Consider the following 19,839-nt stretch of genomic DNA (forward strand, 5'->3'; position numbering starts at 1 on the left):
TAGATTCTGATCTCTGCTCTTTACCTATTTATTATAGATTTGACAGTACGAATCCCCAAGGATTGTTATGTAGATTAACTGAGACGCACAGTAGCAGTTCAAAAAATACTAGTTACCTTTACTCTTCTAAGTTACAATTAAATTTATTTTATACCTGGGATTAAACACTTTATTTTCTGTTGTAGCTATATATATGTGCAAATCATTCACTTATTTGACATATATTAACTGGACAAATATTTGTGCCAGTTACTGTACTGATGAATACAGAATGCACAGGACAGTGCCTATGCTCAGTGAACAACTATTTTATCTCTAGTCTTTGTATCTTCTGAGGGGAGGATTCATAGGAATTTCATCAATGTGGCCACCTAAGAAACTATCATAATGCATGAAATATGTGCTTAAGAATTATCTTCATAATGGAATGTAGCCCACAGGAGAACAGAGACCTTATCTCCTATCTCGCTTTCTCTTCCTTCCTTCCTTCCTTCTTTCTTTCTTTCTTTCTTTCTTTCTTTCTTTCTTTCTTTCTCTCTCTCTCTCTTTCTTTCTCTCTCTCTCTCTTTCTTTCTTTCTTTCTTTCTTTAGATTAGATTTCACTCTGTCACCTAAGCTAGAGTGCAGTCATGCAATCATAGCTCACCATAAGCTCAAACTCCTAGGCTCAAGGCTCAAGCAATACTCCTGCCTCAGCCTCCTGAGCAGCTAGTACTACAGGCATACACCACCACGCCTAGCTAATTTTCTTATTTTTATTTGTAGAGACAGGGTCTCTTTATGTTGCCCAGGCTGGTCTTGGATTCTTGGTCTTAAGCAATCCTCTCGCCTAGGCCTCCCAAGGCTCTGGAATTATAGGTGTGAACCAGTGTGCCAAGGTGATACCTGCTTTCTTTAGTACTGTATCCTCAGCACATGGAAAAGAAAAGTGCTTCTCACATAGTAGAGTCTCAAGAAACATCTATTGAATGAATGACTGGACAAGAGTAATAGTGAGGTCTATAATTCACAAGTGTACAGTTAACTAGATTTCCAAGAACACATTACCATGCCCCACTTTTATTAGCAGGAATCATTTTGTTAAATTTTATTAAAATTGTATTAAAGCTATTCATGAATGCATGAAACAAGGAAGCAAATACATGCATGTAGTCAGATTTAGGTCATAATTAGCAATTATATTTTTCAAGAAAAGTGTTGGAATATACATTCAAATATGTATAATATATTTGGTGTTTTAGGACAAATATTTAGAAGGATGCTGCATTTGCTAATTCAGTGGAACATGCTTTGTGCCCTTCCAAATTAAACAAATTGCCGTCATGTGTTCACAAAATTGTTTCTTTATATTCCAAAGAACATTGACACACAAGGCATAAGTTAATAACAGAAAGCATTTTAGCTGCCCTTTTAGTATCAGAAAGTCGTCTTTGCACACATTCGAAAGATTTTTTATCACCAAAGTTAAAAACAAGAATTAAATCACAGCTAGTGCTTGTAAGGTTGATTTCTAGCAATTTGTTGCCACTTTAAATGGAAGAGAGAAATATTTTGCATACCCATCATTCCAGTTATCCCTCAGATATGGACTCTAAGTTTGATGTTAGTTGGAAACTCAAATCAAAAGTAGAAGGCCTAGTTCTCCTGTAAAACTCAAAACCTGACACTCGCACAGAGGAAAGAGGAAAACTGTGTTATGATTGCCAGAGTATCATTTTTCATTCTATGTAATATTGTCTTATAATTAAAATTTCGAGTTTTAAGGCAGAAAACTGTGCATTGATCTATATTTGTCACAGAGCTTTCTAGAAGCACTAGAAATCCCCCCCAACCTAAATACACAATCCAGTGAATATTCTTCTCAGTTCTAGACAAAACAAAAATATAACAAAGCATAGATCCTCATTTGACACAGGCTGCCACACAGAGCCAAGTTACTAAAAACTATGGCCATGAAAAGGAATTGAGTCAATGACCTAGAAATTCTTCCAAGCAAATCCCTTAACCACTCAGTTTCAGTCATATTAATTCTTTAACCTTTGAATAAATTTAGCCTTCTAAATTTTTCATTAGCACAATTGTATATATTTGTGGTGAACAACATGATGTTTTGAAATATATATATCATGGAATAGTTAAATCAAGCTAATTAACATATATATCACCTCATAAACTTCTCATTTTTTTTTTTTGTAATGAGAACACTTAAAATCTGTTTTAGCAAATTTCAAGTACACAACACTTTACCATTAACCATGGTCATGATGTTGCACACCTCTTGAACTTACTCTTCCTGTCTAAGTGAAATTTAATATCCTTTGACCAACATTTTCCCAGTCCCCCATCTTGGGACCCCCACCCTCTCTGAACCACCATTTTTGCTCTGCTTCTATGATTTCAACTTTTTTAGAATCCACATATAAGTGTGATCATGCAGTATTTGTCTTCCTGTGCCTGGCTCATTTCCTTTAACATAATGTTCTCCAGTTTCATCCAAGTTGTGGCAAATCAAAATATTTCCTTTGTTTTTAAGGTTGAATAGTTTTCCCCTGTGTATACATACCACATTTTCTATCACCACTCATCTACTGATGGACACTTACATTAATCCCATATCTTGGCTATTGTGAATAGTGCTGCAGTGAATGTAGGAGAGGAGATATCCCTTTGAAATACTGATTCACTTACTTTGGGTATATACCTATTTGTGGAACTGCTGGATCATATGGTAGTTTTATTTCTGTTTTGTTTTGTTTTCTTTTAGGGAAACTTCATACAGTTTTTCATAAGGCTGTATTAATTTACATTCCCACCAACAGAGTGCAAGGGTTCCCTTTGTCCCGTATCCTTTGTCTTTTTGATAGTAGCCATTCTGCCAAGTGTAAGGTGATATCTCATTGTTTTAATTTGTATTTCCCTGAGGATTAGTGATGTTGAACATATTTTTATATACCCGTGGCCATTTGTATGTCTTCTTTTGAAACCTGTCTTTTGGGATCCTCTGCCCAGTTTTTATTTGATTATGATACTTTAAGTTCTATGGTATATGTGCACAGCAGGTTTGTTACATATGTATACATGTGCCATGTTGGTGTGCTGCACCCGTTAACTCGTCATTTACATTAGGTATATCTCCTAATGCTATCCCTCCCCCTTCCCCCAATCCCACAACAGGCCCTGGTGTGTGATGTTCCCCACCCTGTGTCCAAGTGTTCTCATTCTTCAATTCCCACCTATGAGTGAGAACATGCAGTGTTTGGTTTTCTCTCTTTGCAATAGTTTGCTCAGAATGATGGTTTCCAGCTTCAAACATGTCCCTACAAAGGACATGAACTCATCGTTTTTTATGGCTGCATAGTATTCCATGGTGTATATGTGCCACATTTTCTTAATCCAGTCTGTCACTGATGGACATTTGTGTTGGTTCCAAGTCTTTGCTGTTGTGAGTAGTGCCACAATAAACATACGTGCGCATGTGTCTTTATGGCAGCATGATTTATAATCCTTTGGGTATATACCCAGTAATGGGATGGCTGGGTTAAATGGTATTTCTAGTTGTAGATCCTTGAGGAATCGCCACACTGTCTTCCACAGGGGTTGAAATAGTTTATGATCCCACCAACAGTGTAAAAGTGTTCGTATTTCTCCACATCCTCTCCAGCACCTGTTATTTCCTGACTTTTAAATGGTCACCATTCTAACTGGTGTGAGATGGTATCTCATTGTGGTTTTGATTTGCATTTCTCTGATGGCCAGTGATGATGAGCATTTTTTCATGTGTCTGTTGGCTGCATAAATGTCTTCTTTTGAGAAGTGTCTGTTCATATCCTTTGCCCACTTTTTGATGGGGTGGTTTGATTTTTTCTTGTAAATTTGTTTAAGTTCTTTGTAGATTCTGGATATTAGCCCTTTGTCAGATGAGTAGATTGTAAAAATGTTCTCCCATTCTGTAGGTTGCCTGTTCACTCTGATGGTAGTTTCATTTGCTGTGCAGATGCTCTTTAGTTTAATTACATCCCATTTGTCAATTTTGGCTTTTATTGTCATTGCTTTTGGTGTTTTAGTCATGAAGTCCTTGCCCATGCCTATGACCTGAATGGTATTGCCTAGGTTTTTAATTGGGTTCTTTTTCTTGCTCTTGAGTTGACTGAGTTCCTTATATATTTTATCTATTAACCCTTTATCAGATGTATGGTTTACAAATGTTTTCTCTCATTCCATAAGTTGTCTCTTCAATTTGTTGATTAGTTCCTTGCTGTGCAGAAGCTTTTTAGTTTGTTGTATTCCTATTTGTCTATTTTTGCTTTTGTTGCCTGTGTTTTTGGGGCCATATTAAAAAAAATCATTGCCTAAACTAATGTCAAGGAGCTTTTCCTCCATGTTTTTTTCTAGTGGTTTTACAGTTTCAGGGTTTACATTTAAATTTTTAATCTATTTTGAGTTGGTTTTTGTATATGGTCTGAGTTAAGGGTATAATTTCATTCTTCTGCATAGAGATATTCAGTTGTCCCAACACTATTTATTGAAGAGACTGTCCTTTCCCCATTGTGTATTCTTGGCATCTTTGTCAAAAATCAATTGACCATAAATGTGTGGATTTACTTCTGTGCTACCTATTTTGTTCCATTGGTCTATGTGTCTGTTTTCATGTTAGCATTATGCTATTTTGATACTGTAACTTTATAGTGGATTTTGAGATCAAGTAGTGTGTTGCCTCCAGCTTTGTTCTTTTTTGCTCAAGATTGCATTAGCTATTCAGGGTCTTTTGTGATTCTATATGAATTTTAAGATTATTTTTCTAATTCTGTGAAAATCATCATTGGAGTTTTCATATGGATTACATTAAATTTGTAGACCACTTTGGTTAATATGAACATTTTAACATTAGTTTTTCTAATCCATGAACATATCATTCCATTAATGTTTTTTTTCTTTCTTTTTTTTTTTTTTTTTTTTTTTTTTGAGACAGAGTCTCGCTCTGTAGGCGAGGCTGGAGTGCAGTGGTGCGATCTCAACTCACTGAAATCTCCACCTCTCAGGTTCAAGCAATCTTCTGCCTCGGCCTCCCAAGTAGCTGGGATTACAGGCACCTGCCACCATGCCTAGCTTATTTTTGTATTTTTGGTAGAAACAGAGTTTCACCATCTTGGCAAGGCTGGTCTCGTACTCCTGACCTCAAGTGATCCGCTCGCCTCTGCCTCCCAAAGTGCTGGGATTACAGGCGTGAGCCACTGCGTCCGGACTTCCATTAATGTTTTTCTTCATCAATTTCTTTCATTAATGTTTTATTGTTTTCAGTGCACAGCACTTTCACCTCTTTGGTTAAATTTATTTCTGTGTATTTTATTATTTTTGTGGCTGTTATACATGGGATTATTTTCTTTGTTTCTTTTTGGGAAAGTTTATCATTCATGTATAGAATCATTACTGATATTTATATTTTGATTTTGTGTCCTGCACTGTACTAAATTCATTTATTAATTTTAATGGTTTTTGTTTAGTCTATAGGATTCTCCAAATGTAACAGCACGTCACCTGCAAGCAGAGACAATTTCCTTCTTCCTTTGTGATTTAGATTTTTTTTCCCTCTTACATAATTGCTCCGTCTAAGGCTTACAGTACTACGTTGAATAGAAATGGCAAGAGTGGGCATCCTTGTCTTGTTCCTGATCTTAGAGGAAAAACTTTCAACTTTTCACTGTTGAACATAATGCTAGGTCTGGGCTTGCTTTATTGTGTTGAGATACATTCATTTTCTATCCAATTTGTTGAGAGTTTTTCTCATTAAAGGATGTTGAATTTTGTCAAATGTTCTTTTTACAGCTATTAAGATGATCGTATGATTTTTGTCCTTCATTTTGTTGATGTGATGTATTACATTGATTGATTGGCATATGTTGAAACATCCTTGCATCCCAGGAATATATCCCACTTGATAAGGGTGCATGATCCTTTTAATGTGCTGTTGCATTTGGTGTGTTAGTATTTTGTTGACGATTTTTGCATTTTTGTTTATCAGGGTTATTGGCCTGTACTTTTCTTTTCTTGTGTCCTCAGCAGTTTTTGGTAAGAGGATAATGTTGGCTTTGTAACATGAATTTTGAAGTAGTCTCTTTTCTTTAATTTTTTGGAAGAGTTTGAGAAAGGTTAAGGTTAGTTCTTGTTAAATAAAACTGCCGGTCCTAGGCCTTTATTTGATGGGAGACTTTTTATTTCTGATGTAATCATCTTACTGATAATTGGTCTGTTCAAGTTTTTTATTCCTTCATGATTCAGTCTCTGTAAGTGTTGTGTTTCTTATATTCGTCTTAATCACAAAGATAGTAGATGTAACTTTACAAAATTATACTCATAATAAAGCTAATACACCAGTAAGTTGCAATTCCCACTTGCACAAAATAACTTTAGTTAAATTATATAGTTTGCTTATATATTAAACAATATTTTAAAAATTCAATTAAAACATTTCAAAGAGTAGGTAAATTTTGTGTTAACAATACCTTCCTGCTATAGTTAAAGATTGTTGAACGACTTCATGTAACACAACATTGTATCTTGATTCTGAAATTCTGCCTTTTAAGTTATCATACTTTAATTACTTCAATAAGAGTTATAAGGTGCTAAAACAATAATCAGTTTTTATGGTATGACATCCTTTTAAATAATGACAGGGTGTTTGTGTGATTTAGTTGATACTAAGACATCTAGAACTGATATGTTTCATATTTTAAATAATACTAGTAAAAGCTTGTAATAGAATGAGGCACTGGAAGAAAGTATGAAAAGATCACAGTAATTCAATAAAACTTTGTAATGTATTCCAGAACATCCCAACCTGCAGCTTTGTACATTTCCTACCAACCTGTGTCCTAACTGTGAATGTACTATAATGAGATTTGGTGGAGTGAGCTCTGCAGTTCTTCTCCAACTAGAGAGATTGCTGGAGAAAGTCAAATTACCAGGCCTGTACAACATGGTATCTTAAAACTTCCTTTTGCCATAAGAAAGATTAAGTCATGGGGAGGAATGCAACTCAGGCATACGTAATATCTAAGTCTAAAGTTGGGTTAGGATACTTTTAAAGAAACATACATGGAATATCAGAAGGTGCAAATTCATGATCATGAAAATATGTTTTAAGACGATGTGTGATTTTTTTCAGTATCACCTAATAAACAAGATATGTTTATAAAATGTATGGAGAGGCCAGGTGTGGTGGATCACACCTGTCATCCCAGCACTTTGGGAGCCTGAGGCAGGCAGATCATGAGGTCAGGAGATCGAGACCATCCTGGCTAACACTGTGAAACCCCATCTCTAGTAAAAATAGAAAAAAATTAGCCATGGTGGTAGACGCCTGTAGTCCCAGCTACTCGGGAGGCTGAGGCAGGAGAATGGCATGAACCCAGGAAGCAGAGCTTGCAGTTAGCCAAGATCACACCACCGCACTCCAGCCTGGGTGACAGAGTGAGATTCTGTCTCAAAAAATTAAATAAATGAAAATAAAAATAAATAAAATATATGAAGAGCTTAAGGCTGAGTAATGTTTGACTCATCCTCACATTTCTGCAACTTAACATAATATCTGATACTAATGGACTTTAATACTTAATTTGTTTGATAGCACTGTAGATTACATTTTGGGGAAATATAGATATTATTATAAGTAATTATTTAATTAGATTAAGCATGTATTTGTGCTCACTTCATAGTAGTATCCTAGAAAAACAGTATTTGTGGTGCCTTACCACTATTATGAAATTAAACGTATGCTAAAAATAAGAAATAAATGTCATTATCCGGTCTTATGGCCATATTCATGTATGCCCTCACAAATATCCAATCAGAGAGTTGCATTTGAATCTGGATTTCTATATTCATTTGAAATGTATTATTAACAAGTGCACACGCAGACTCATCGTACAACTTCTTGGAATAACAAGCTAATTAATTTCCTGCACTCTGGCTCCCAAACCACAATGAATCCTATTATAAAAGCAAATCACTGCAAACTTCAAACAGCATGCATCCTTGAGATGCCACTATTAAAGCAAGCACTGTGATGGGAGATCTTTGATGTTATCAGATGCGATGGAAACTACACATTTGTATTTGAGTAAGTCCTGTAGACCGAAGCATTTCCCCACCCTTAAATAACCTGAAACCAATTTCAAGTTCCCAAATGCTCTTCAAAGCAAACCACCTTAGAAGTAATGCTGATGGCATTTCAAATATAAGGTAGTTTGCTTTTTCCATTTCCAGACTTCAAGCAGATTTGAAATTATAGGTTCAAAGAGAAAAGATATTATCTACTTCTACCCAAACCACTAGGCTCTGGTCTGATGAACAAACTATCATAGGTAATAAACTCAGCTATGGTTATGAAAACATGGCATGGAACCAAGTAGCTCAGAGTCTGAATAATGCAGCTGATTCTATGGAATTCTTCTGAGCCATAAGTATTTAGATACTTCATGCTTCAGTTCTTTCTTACTCTTATGTTGTTGACCAAAAGTTGGAATGTAAACTTTGGGCTATGTAATAGGACAACTGTACACAACTCACCTCCTCCTGAATGGGACATCTGTGAAGCTGAATACAAAAATCAGTGTGTGCTTGACTCCAGTGCCCACGGGGAGCCTGAGCCATACAATTCAGAGCATTCAGACTATGAATAACTCCTGTAGCAGGAGAGTTGGTCTGCGGCTTTTTAAAAGGCTTCAGATTTGTGGTCAGTAGAACCATCCATGAGCCTATTTGAGCTAAAGGATACAGTGGACCTAGTGAATTCCTCCAGCATTTAATTAGGCTTCCTGTAATTGCTTTAAGTAAAAGTGGGGGAGAATGAGACCTGAAGTTATCATCTTGGGACACCAAATATTTGGATGTGGTTTTAATATCCTGAGCGTATTTGTTGCTGCTCTGCATCATGTAAAGAGCTATTATAGTTCTAAGGAAACACATACTGCAAATTTATCAGCCCTTTGGTGACTGTAAGTTACTGCCGTAATCTTAAAGGAAGAGGTTTGTTTCCAGTAACTGAATTTCCCCATGAAGAGGGAATGTATAACTAAATAAAGCAGGAAAAAAACATCAAACATCAGAGAGTAGGGGGGAAAAAAGAGAGAGAGAAAGATATGGGGAGTGGGGAAGGAGGTTGTGTTCCATCTCCCCATAGATTTCCAGAATTGGAATAATGTGAAAAACTACAATAAGATAGGAAAATGAGAGGTCTGAGCAGGGGCCAGGAAAGAGGGGCAAAGTGGTATTATTTGTTAATGGCCTGGGGTTTTTGCTGAGAGGATTGTTATATTGGTTAGACATTGGCTAAAATAATATACTAATCTTTCCACAGAAGGGTGATGGATTGGAATATGCCACTTACTTGGAAATTCATTTTAAACTGGTTAATATATAAACATACAAGGATTACTAACTTTCAAAACATTGAAAAAATTTTAAATATACTTCATAAGCTTTTGACAATAGAGTTGCCCCTTAGGATCTTGTCATGCCTTGGGATTATAAAACCCACTTTCTTGGGCTTCATTCTATTTAGATAGTCATTAATGGGCCTATGAGCTTAGCAGTTTCTATGACACAAGCCCCATCAGCTCTTGATAGGAAATACTGTTTGTTCCCCCAGTGGGACGGCTCCTACTCCCATTGGGTAGTTGTTAATTTCCCTGAGTGTGTTTAGTCATTTGAATATTTTCCGGGCGTTAAGGAAAGTTCTAAAATACAGTTTTTAAGGAGTTCCAGAAAATATACCCTCTCCTGTCACCTATCATCAAACATTTTGAGAAATTATAACTTTTATGAACTTATTAAACTATAAAGAATTGAATACACATACACATACACACAGATATATACATGCACACATATACACACATCTATATATCTCTTTTATATATGATATCTATGTATATATTTAATTCTCATCTGATCATATCATCTACTTGCTTAAAACACTTTAGTAATATCCATGGCTTTTAGGAAGAAGGTGAACATCTTTGAGACACTCATTACCGAGGCTGGAGTGTGATCTCGGCTCACTGCAGCCTGCGTCTCCTGGGTTCAAGCAATTATCCTGCCTCAGATTCCCAAGTAGCTGGGATTACAGGCGTGTGCCACCATGCCCAGCTAATTTTTGTATTTTTAGTAGAGACAGGGTTTCACCACATTAGCAAGACTGGTCTCGAACTCCTGACCTCAAGTGATCCGCCTGCCTTGGCCTCCCAAAGTGCTGGGATTACAGGTGTGAGCCACAGTGCCTGGGGGAAACTGAGAATTTTAAACGTTGTAGATGTGAGTCGTTCTCAAACTCAGCATGCATTGGGATTACTTGGCAGGCTTATCAAAATACGGATTGCTGGCCCCCCACCCCCAGAGATTCCTATTCAGTGAGTTTGGCATGGAGCCTGAGAATGTGCATTTGCAGCAGGTTCCCAGGACTGATGAAGCTGCTCTGGGGGCCACACTTTGAGAAACACTGGTCTACACGACTATATAAACTAGACCCTGTCTTGTTTCTAGCTTCAGCTCATGCCACTATTCTCTGTGGGTGGTGCTCAGTTGTCTTCTCCTAAATTCTCAAACTCCTAATTCCCTTCCCTGCTCTTTCCCGTATGTCCTGTCCCTCCTGCTCACCATATGATTGAACCAAGCTAGCTCATACTGGATCCTTCATGCTAGATTGGGTTCCCTGATTACTCACTCTCATCCCTATGCCTCTCCTTTGCAGCACTGAACGCAATTGTACCTAAATAATAAGTTGTATAATGCATTGTTAATATGATACCTCTTCACAATAATATAAGTTCATTGAGGGGAAGGACTGTCTTACTGATTACTTTCACAAGTGCTGATACAGTATCTTTTACATAATTGATATTTAATAAATATTTATTCAAAGAATAAATGAATAGACACATGAATAGTGCAAAACAATACATTTAGTCATTCTTACTATAACTATACTTGACCCAAAGCAAATTCTCCTCCTCCCTAGGGGTGTTCTGCTGGTTCCCTCAGTGGACACTCCATGCTGGAAGTGTGCAAGTTCAAGCTCTGGGGGAACTGGCAGTTGCCCACATATGTTATTCAGATAACCCCTCTTGCTCAGGGCAAAGAGGCACAATGAAGAATGAATGTCTGAAACAGCCTTGATAATACCTCTAAAATGATAATCCCAGATGCCTAGTTCAAATTTTTGTTGTTCAAGATTACATAATGCTGTGAAATAAATTCCAAGTATTTGACCATTTTGCAGGAGGCTACTTTACCTTTAACAGGGTTTTAGTACATTACTTACAGAGAAACATTTGGGCTTTCAAAATATTATGCATGAAAACCTTAAAGTTATATATTCTTTGGATACAATACCAGAAGTTTGTTAACTAAGGCTAGTATCTCTTTCAATAAAAACAATGTGCCATTTAATTGAACCACAACTGTTAAAGTAATTTAGTTATTAAATAATCACCACAATGCCTGTTGTTTTTAGCTGTTGTAAATCTGTGTACATATGGTTATTTTACCCACAACTATATAATTGAGGTAAAAACCCTAGAATGTGAAATTCAAGTTTATATTTCAATACAGAGGTAAAAAAAATAGCAAGCTATATTGGGAAAGGAGTTATTCTGAGGAGTGATAGAGTCATTCTACTTTCATCCTCAGAATAATCCAGAAGATTTGAAATTGCAAATAAGAGAATGAAAAAGTTGTGGAATAAAATTACTGGAGTGAGAAGAAAATCAAGAGATGAGAGACAATATCTGGGTTGTTCATGGCATCAAAAGGGACGACTGGGGGAAAAATACGATGTGATGGTTTATATTTCTTTAGTATGAGTCTTGTGTTGACTTCGATCTTTTTCTCTTGTCAGGTCTCATTGTCCGGGAAGTGAGTATTGAGATTTCGCGCCAGCAAGTGGAAGAACTCTTTGGACCTGAAGATTACTGGTGCCAGTGTGTGGCCTGGAGCTCGGCGGGTACCACAAAGAGCAGGAAGGCGTATGTGCGCATTGCATGTGAGTCATTGTACATAAGCACCTTAGGTCTCAGAAGCTGATGCACTTAAAGGAAAGTTTACACTATGACTACTCCAGCACCAAAGAAACCTGGTCAAAAATCCTGGAAAGGCCGGGTGCGGTGGGCTCATGCCCGTAATCTCAGCACTTTAGGAGGCCAAGGCGGGCGGATCACGAGGTCAGAAGATCCAGACCATCCTGGCTAACAGGGTGAAACCACGTCTCTACTAAAAATACAAAAAATTAGCCGGGCATGGTGGCGGGCGCCTGTAGTCCCAGCTACTCCGGAGGCTGAGGCAGGAGAATGGCGTGAACCCAGGAGGCGGAGCTTGCAGTGAGCGGAGATCTCGCCACTGCACTTCAGCCTGGGCTACAGAGCAAGACTCCGCCTAAAAAATAAATAAATAAATAAATAAATAAATAAATAAATAAATAAATAAATAAATTCTGGAAAAAAACTGCTCCCAGATTTCTGCATTTGAGCCACATATTCCTCTTAGGTCACCAGGATTTCATTTTATTTTTAATTTTCTTTTTTAGTTTTTAATTTTTGTGGGTGCATGGTAGGTGTATATAGTCACATAGTGCATGAGATGTTTTGATGTAGGCATGCAATGCATGAAGTATGTGAGGTATCCACCCCTCTGGCATTTATCCTTTGTGTTACAAACAATTCAATTATACTCTTTTAGTTATTTTTAAATGAACAATTAAGTTATTATTGACCATAGTCACCCTGTTGTGCTATCAAATAGTAGGTCTTATTCGTTCCTTCTATTTTTTTGTACTCCTTAATCATCCCCACCTCCCCGCAAAACCCTGCCACTACCCTTCCCAGCCTCTAGTAACTATCTTTTATTCTCTATGTCCATGAGTTCAATTTTTTTCATTTTATTTTTTGTTTTAAGGCACTGAGTAGATTTTCTTTAGGGCTGTGAAAGAACTGTGCTACTTTCCAAAGATTTTGATTTTTTAAAAAATCTTAGGAATTAGGCTATAGGAAAATCAGTCCTTACAATGGCATATATCATTCCTTGAATGAGTTCATTCTACCACTTTAAGACAAAGTTGAGTCGTTTTCCTATTCAAAATAGAGATTACCAAGATAAAGCTTCTCTATTTATTTTGGAACCATTCTAGTACATTGGACCACACATAGGACTGTTTTCCAAATTGTGTTAATTTCTAGAGTATACATGTTCAGGAAGAGGTTAAAAGTTACCTTGCAAAAAAGGCTTCCATAATCAAATAAATGTGAGAAATATATTTTTTGACAAAGTTATAGAAGCTTCTTCATTGCAAAACTTCTCAGATGATTTAATACACTAATATGCATGTTATCACCACTAGGGAGATGGAGGCTGCAGCTTTGCAGAGCCCTTTCCTCAGTAAATATTCTCTCTGTCTTAAGCAACATGGATGCCATGTAACCTGTCTCAAGGTTTTATATTGAGAAATGTTCTCATCTATGAGAAAGCACTGAAATCCATATGTGTTCTTTTCTGAACCCTTTACACCTTTGCATTTTACTAACTCTATTTTGTGTTGGATGCCAATATCACTTAGATCTAAGTCCCATCAATCCTGGTTCTAAAGCTTCACCCAATTCTATACTTGTCTCTGCCTCCTTTTCTTCTTCATATAGATCTTCACCATTGCAGATCTTCCAGTTAGTCTCCATGGCTCAAGTCTTTTCTCTATTCCAGTCCTTCCTCCATGTTCCCACAAACACAGTCTTTCTAAATCTCAGGTGTCCTCTTGACAAGGTTTGGCTCTGTGCCCCACCCAAATCTCACCTTGAATTGTAATCATCCCCATGGTTGTGGGAGTGAACTGTTGGGAGGTAATTGACTCATGGGGGTGGGTTTTCCCCATGCTGTTCTCATGATGGTGAATAAGTCTCAGGAGATCTGATGCTTTTACAAAGGGGAGTTCCCCTGTACGTGCCCTCTTGCCTGCCACCATGTAAGATGTTCCTTGCTCTTCCTTCAGCTTCCACCATGATTATGAGGCCTCCCCAGCCATGTGGAACTGTGAGTCCGTTAAGCCTCTTTCCTTTATAAATTACCCAATCTGGGGTCTGTCTTTATTAGCAGCATGAGAACAGATGAATACACCTCTCATCTTGCCTCCATTCCTGCTCCAAATTTTATAGTGATGTGTGAGATAGTCAAAATTCCTTACAATGGCATATATAATTGAATTAGTTTTCTAGGGTTCCCATAACAAAACACCACAGATTGGATGGCTTAAACAATATAAATTTATTTTCTCACAGTTCTGAAGACTGGAAGTGCAATCTCAAGGTGTCAGCAGGTTTGGTTTCTCTGGAGGCCTCTCTTCTTGCCTAGTCAGTGGCCTCTTTCTCACTGTGTCTTCACGTGGTCTTTCCTCTGTGTGGGTGTGCATCCCTGGTGTCTCTTTGTGTGTCAAAATTTCTTCTTCTTATAAGGACACCAGTCAGATTGGAGTGGGGCCCACCCTAACAGCTTCGTCGTAAATTAATCACCTCTTTAAAAGCCTTATATCCCAATATAGTCACATCCTGAGGTACTGAGGGTTAGGGCTTCTGCATCAGAATTTGGGGGAGTGGGATGTAGTTCAGCCAATAACAACCACATTTTGTGGTTTACATAACCAACCTATGTTTCTAGCTCTGAAGGTAAGGATTTCTACATTGTAGTCACACTAGATTAAAACTACTTTGATTTCCATGCATTTCAGCTATTCTTTATGCTGAAGCATTGTACCCTTATCTTACTACCTTTTACAACATATATATACACATACACACTTTTATATATACACACACACACATATATATATGTATGTATTTGCTCACTTAGTGTTTGTTCACTTAGACAAATACTAAGTGAAGATTCACTCTGTTCTTGGGACAATTGTGGGTATTGGGGTTGGTAGTAGAAACAAAACATGTAACATGTAACCATTCTTGCCCTCATGGAGCTCATGTTGTGGTGAGGAAAGGCAAACTCTAAATAAAATGAATGATCATCAGGTCCAGAGCAGATGGTAAGTGCCATGAAGAAAAATAAAGTAGGAAAAGGGAATTTGTAGGGCTGGGAGGGAGTGGTCAGGAAGCTTTGCTGAGGAAGTTGACAGTTGCGTAGACCTGAAGGAGGGGCAAGAGGGAATCAGGCAGAGGGGACAGCGGATGGCACAAAAACCCTGAGGCAGGAGTGTGCTGGCGGGACCCAAAGACAGCAGTGAGGGCAGAGTGGCTAGAAGAGTGAGTGAGAGGCCATCCCCAGATGCAGCAAGAAAGGTAAGGCCTGGGCTAAAGATGGGAGGGGTATGTGGAGGTGGCATAGGGTTCTGTAGGTGTTGAAATTATCTTTGGTTTTGTTTGTTTGTTTGCTTGCTTTTTGAAATGGGGGTCTCATTCTGTCACCAGGCTGGAGTGCAGTGGTGCAATCACAGCTCATTGAAGCCTCAATCTCCCAGGCTCAGGTGATTCTCCCAACCCAACCTCCCAGGTAGCTGGGACTATAGGCGTGTGCCACCATGCCTAGCTACTGTTTTGCATTTTTTGTAGAGATGTAGTTCTATCATGTCACTGAGACTGGTCTCAAACTCCTGGGCGCAAGCCATTTCACACTCTTCAACCTCCCAAAGTATTGGGATTACAGGCGTGAGCCACCACACCTGGCCCATATTTGGTTTTGAGGATAAGTTGGGAACACTTTGGAATCTTTTCAGAAGAGGAACTCATGACCTGACATCCATTAGCAGAGTCATCTGGCTGCTGTGTTGAGAATGGACCATACTGGGCAAGGGGAAGAGCAGGAAGACCAGTGATGAGGCTGCAGCTATGAGAGATGTTAGGCTACTGTAGAATGGAAGCAGTGGAGGTGATGAGGCCGGGATTTCAGATATATTTAAAAGTAGAGATAATAGCTTTTTTTGAGACCTTGGATATGTGATGTGAGAAAAAGAAGGGAAAGGATGATTTGAAAGGGCTAAACCTTTTCAGGGATTTCTTTCAAATGTCTTTAGTGAAGCCATTCCTGCCTCATTGAGGGAGAAGGCTAGGCATTCCTTTCTCAATACTTTCAGGGCAGTTTGTCTGTACTCCTAATATAGGGCTTGTCTCATTTCAATTATATTCACTTGTAAAATCTGTGTTTCATGCCAGTGAGTTCCATGAGATCAAGAATTCTATTGTACTTAACTTTGTATCTCTCAGGCTTAGTACAATGCCTAGAATATCACAGATGTTTAACACTTTTTTTGAATTAAAACTGTTATAAAGAATTCCCCGTGAAGTTTATTAAAATGCTCGACATTAATCTTTCCTCTCTGAGAATGTCTAAATAGATTTTCTCGTTGTCTTGAGTGGAATGTCTGTGAAATACTGTGGAATGGAGTCATACATGCAGCCAACGTATTGAGGGATGCCCTTAGGAACAATATGCTAAGGGTACTAGCTTATCAGGTGGAGGAATAAAGGCAATAGGTGGGGCAGAGGGAGAAATTGACCTGCAGAGCAAACACAACACATGATGAATCCACAGGTTTCTCTGGACCTTCAGAGTTATAGCACCCTGAGGCCCAGGGGGTGAGCAGACCTGTATTCCCCTACATAGACTCGTCAGTGGATGAAGACCCTCCTTTACTCCCTACCCCACCAGCATGTGTAACCAGGGCCAAGTCAGCTCTGCACCACTGAGGGTGATTCCAGGAGACAGAAGCTGAGACTTTCACCGTCAACACTTCCAACAGGTGGGACCAGGCCTGAAAGGGGATCCTGGTAGCATACCACAACATCCACTGCCACAAATTCCAAAGAACTGATTTTATTAATTATAAAGAAAAATACTTCTAATCATATTTAAAAAGAAACAAAAAGCAAATGTTTCAGTCAAAGATTTAACTGAACTCAAAATCAGTTTCAAATTGTAATCAAAGAAGGTACAAGGATAGAAAGCTATTCTTTTATCTTTCATTTCTATGTATTCATTAATAGCAAGCACAATATATACTTAAAATTGCCAGTCTACATTCCACCCTACATTGACTTGCTAAAGCTGAACTTTAAGAGCTGCATAGTTTCAAATAATGAATTTTTAGTTAATAAGCCTTCAATTTTCAGTAATTTGCAGAGAACATTATTGTGCCAATTTCACATATATATATAATTATATGTGTTTGAGTAGATATATTCTTTTTCAGCACACAAACATTAAATACATATAGGTATAAGACCCCTTTCTTTGCAGTATGTTCTATAAACTTTGCTATTTACTTCATGGCTTTTAAATCTAGTTTGACATTTTCAAATAAAAAAACAAAGTCTTCTTCTAGGTCAATATTAATTTATTTATCCATGGTAGCTTTTCACCCTCATGTAATAATATGCAAGAACAATTCACCTATAATCCTGTAGCTAACTGAACTCATATGTGTGTACTGAAGGAACCCTACCTAACATGTAAAGATTGATTCATATAGATATGCATCATAATGAGAACAAAAAAGGTTGAATTTTCAAATTTTCTCTGTACAGGCTGACACCTATTGTTAGCAGGTTCTTGCTAATGTTGTAGACGTTTGTGGCGTTTTTAGTTTTTGGATTTTGTTATTTTTTGAGACGAAGTCTTGCCCTGTCCCAGACTGGAGTGCAGTAGCACAATCTCGGCTCATTGCAACCTCTGGCCTCCCAGGTTCAAGTGATTTTCCTGCCTCAGCCTCCCGGCATTTAGCTGGGATTACTGGCATGTGCCACCACCCCCGGCTAATTTTTGTATTTTTAGTAGAAATAGGGGTCTCTCCATGTGGCCCAGGCTGGTCTTGAACTGGTGAGGTCAAGCAATCCACCTGTCTCAGCCTCCCAAAGTGCTGGGATTATAGGTGTGAGCTACCGTGCCTGGCCACTTATGGGTTTTCTCGTCTGTCCTGTATCAAGTGAGCTGTGGTGCTCTGCCCAGTAATACTTGACAGAGGGCCATCACATAAATGGCAACTGAAGTTTAAACTCATCAGAGGTGAAGATCACCACGATGCTAAACTTAAATAAGTATGATTACCTCTTACCTAATTAGATGTGTGCTCATTTGATGTAATATGGAGAGGGCCATAGTTCTTTCATGAAAAAGCTCTATTTTCAGTTTATAAACCACAAATGAATATTGACTATTAATTTATGTATTTAAGCTTGCTTACAATATTTCACACATTCAAACCATGTAAAATATAAAAATAGGTTTGTGAGACAATCAAGGCAGAGGAAAAAATGGAAATATGCAAGTTAGGATTCAGCCAGGCATGTGCTGAGAACATAACACATCTGCTCTAAAATCCTGCACATTAACAAGACAGCAGTGCCAAATTTCCTAGGTGGGTCTGGTAGTTTTCATTCAGAGAAAAGTTTATTCTGAGAGAATTCAAGTTACCACTACAATGGTGTCCTGTGCAGAACCCTTACAGTAATACAGCTCCCAGTATCGCCACGGGGTTGCTTCTTCCAGTGTCTCTGGTTATAGGCTAATGAGTGAATCCCAAGGCATAAGGTTCAGGCAAAATATTAACATACAAGGTCTTTCCTCAGGAACAATTTGGGTCTCAAGAGTGCTGCTCCTGATGTTGCCATTGTTGATAATGCTGTGGTTGTGTGGCAGGAGTAAGGATAAGATGGAAAAAGCAGCATAGGAGAGTGGTTAATAGCACAAGCCAAGGGACAGATTGACACATGTTCAAATCCTAGTGCCATGACTTCCTACTGTGACCTTAGTCAAGTTACTTGACCTCTGTGTGCCTTAGTTTCATCAACCATAACATGAAAAAGATAGAGTTACTTTAAGATTAAGTGAAATAAACTTGTAAAACACATGGCACAGTGCCAGACACAGTGCAAATGCTCAGCAAATGATAATAGGTGTTCTTAAAAATGGATATAACAATTTTAAACAACTTTATACGTTTGTTTTGAAACATCAATACTGAGCAAACTTTGAAAACTGGAAAGTCTGTCTTTCCTTTACCATTTCATGTGCCAGGACTAGACTGTCAATCCTAGAGGTTGAAATTCTCTGCTGATTCACCTAAAATTTGACTATAATTTCCAAACCCTCCTGCCCATGCCTGAGGATGGAAGAACATGCCATATGGTCACCCCTTATCCTACAGTCATGAGCTAAAATGGGATTTACACGCACCGAAGTTTCATCTTCCGTGGAACAGCAGGAGGGCTCCTCCGGATTTCCTCTCGATCATGTTTGCACACCAATAAATCACAGCCAGCATCAGAAAGCCTGCTGGCCACAAAGAGGAATAAGGTAGCTCCTGGAAAGAATCAAGGATGATCAAGGTGGCCCTTCCTGGCTTCTTCTCACAGCTCACTCATCATTTTCACTGAGATTATAACTATATTTGTGAACCACCTGTGGATTTGGATCAAGTCTTGTTCATATTCGTGAGTCTGTAGTATCCAGCACACTGTCTAAAACAGCAGTGTCCAATAGAAATATCCTGCCAGCCACAAATACTGTTTATACTTTTCAAGTAGCCACAATTTAAAAAGAAACAGATAAAATTAATTTCAGTCATGTATTTCACTGAGTCCAATATGTCTAAACTATCATTTCAACAGTATTACCAATATAAACAATATTTATGAAATACTTTTCTTTCTTTTAGTCATACTGGTTTTTCAGAGCTAGTATGTGCACCCTTACAATAGCTTCAGTTATGACCAGCAACAGGTCAAGTGCTTGAAAACCTCATGTGGTTTGCGTTGGACAGATAGGCTCCAGAATAATAATAATGATAATAATGGAAGTGCT

The 19,839-nt window shown here is 38.1% G+C and overlaps 1 protein-coding gene across 3 annotated transcripts in view; it reads left to right on the forward strand.

Annotated features, from left to right (window-relative positions):
* LOC105464214 (unc-5 netrin receptor C) overlaps window positions 1-19,839 on the forward strand; it is a 387,289-nt gene that overhangs the window by 240,412 nt on the left and 127,038 nt on the right. For all 3 annotated transcript variants that reach the window (XM_011711873.3, XM_011711874.3, XM_071093291.1), the window contains exon 3: window positions 11,894-12,037. In XM_011711873.3, the coding sequence (XP_011710175.1) occupies window positions 11,894-12,037 (144 nt within the window). The remainder of the gene's footprint in view (window positions 1-11,893; window positions 12,038-19,839) is intronic.

This window comes from Macaca nemestrina, chromosome 3, assembly GCF_043159975.1.
Source record: "Macaca nemestrina isolate mMacNem1 chromosome 3, mMacNem.hap1, whole genome shotgun sequence".
Lineage (NCBI taxonomy): Eukaryota > Metazoa > Chordata > Mammalia > Primates > Cercopithecidae > Macaca > Macaca nemestrina.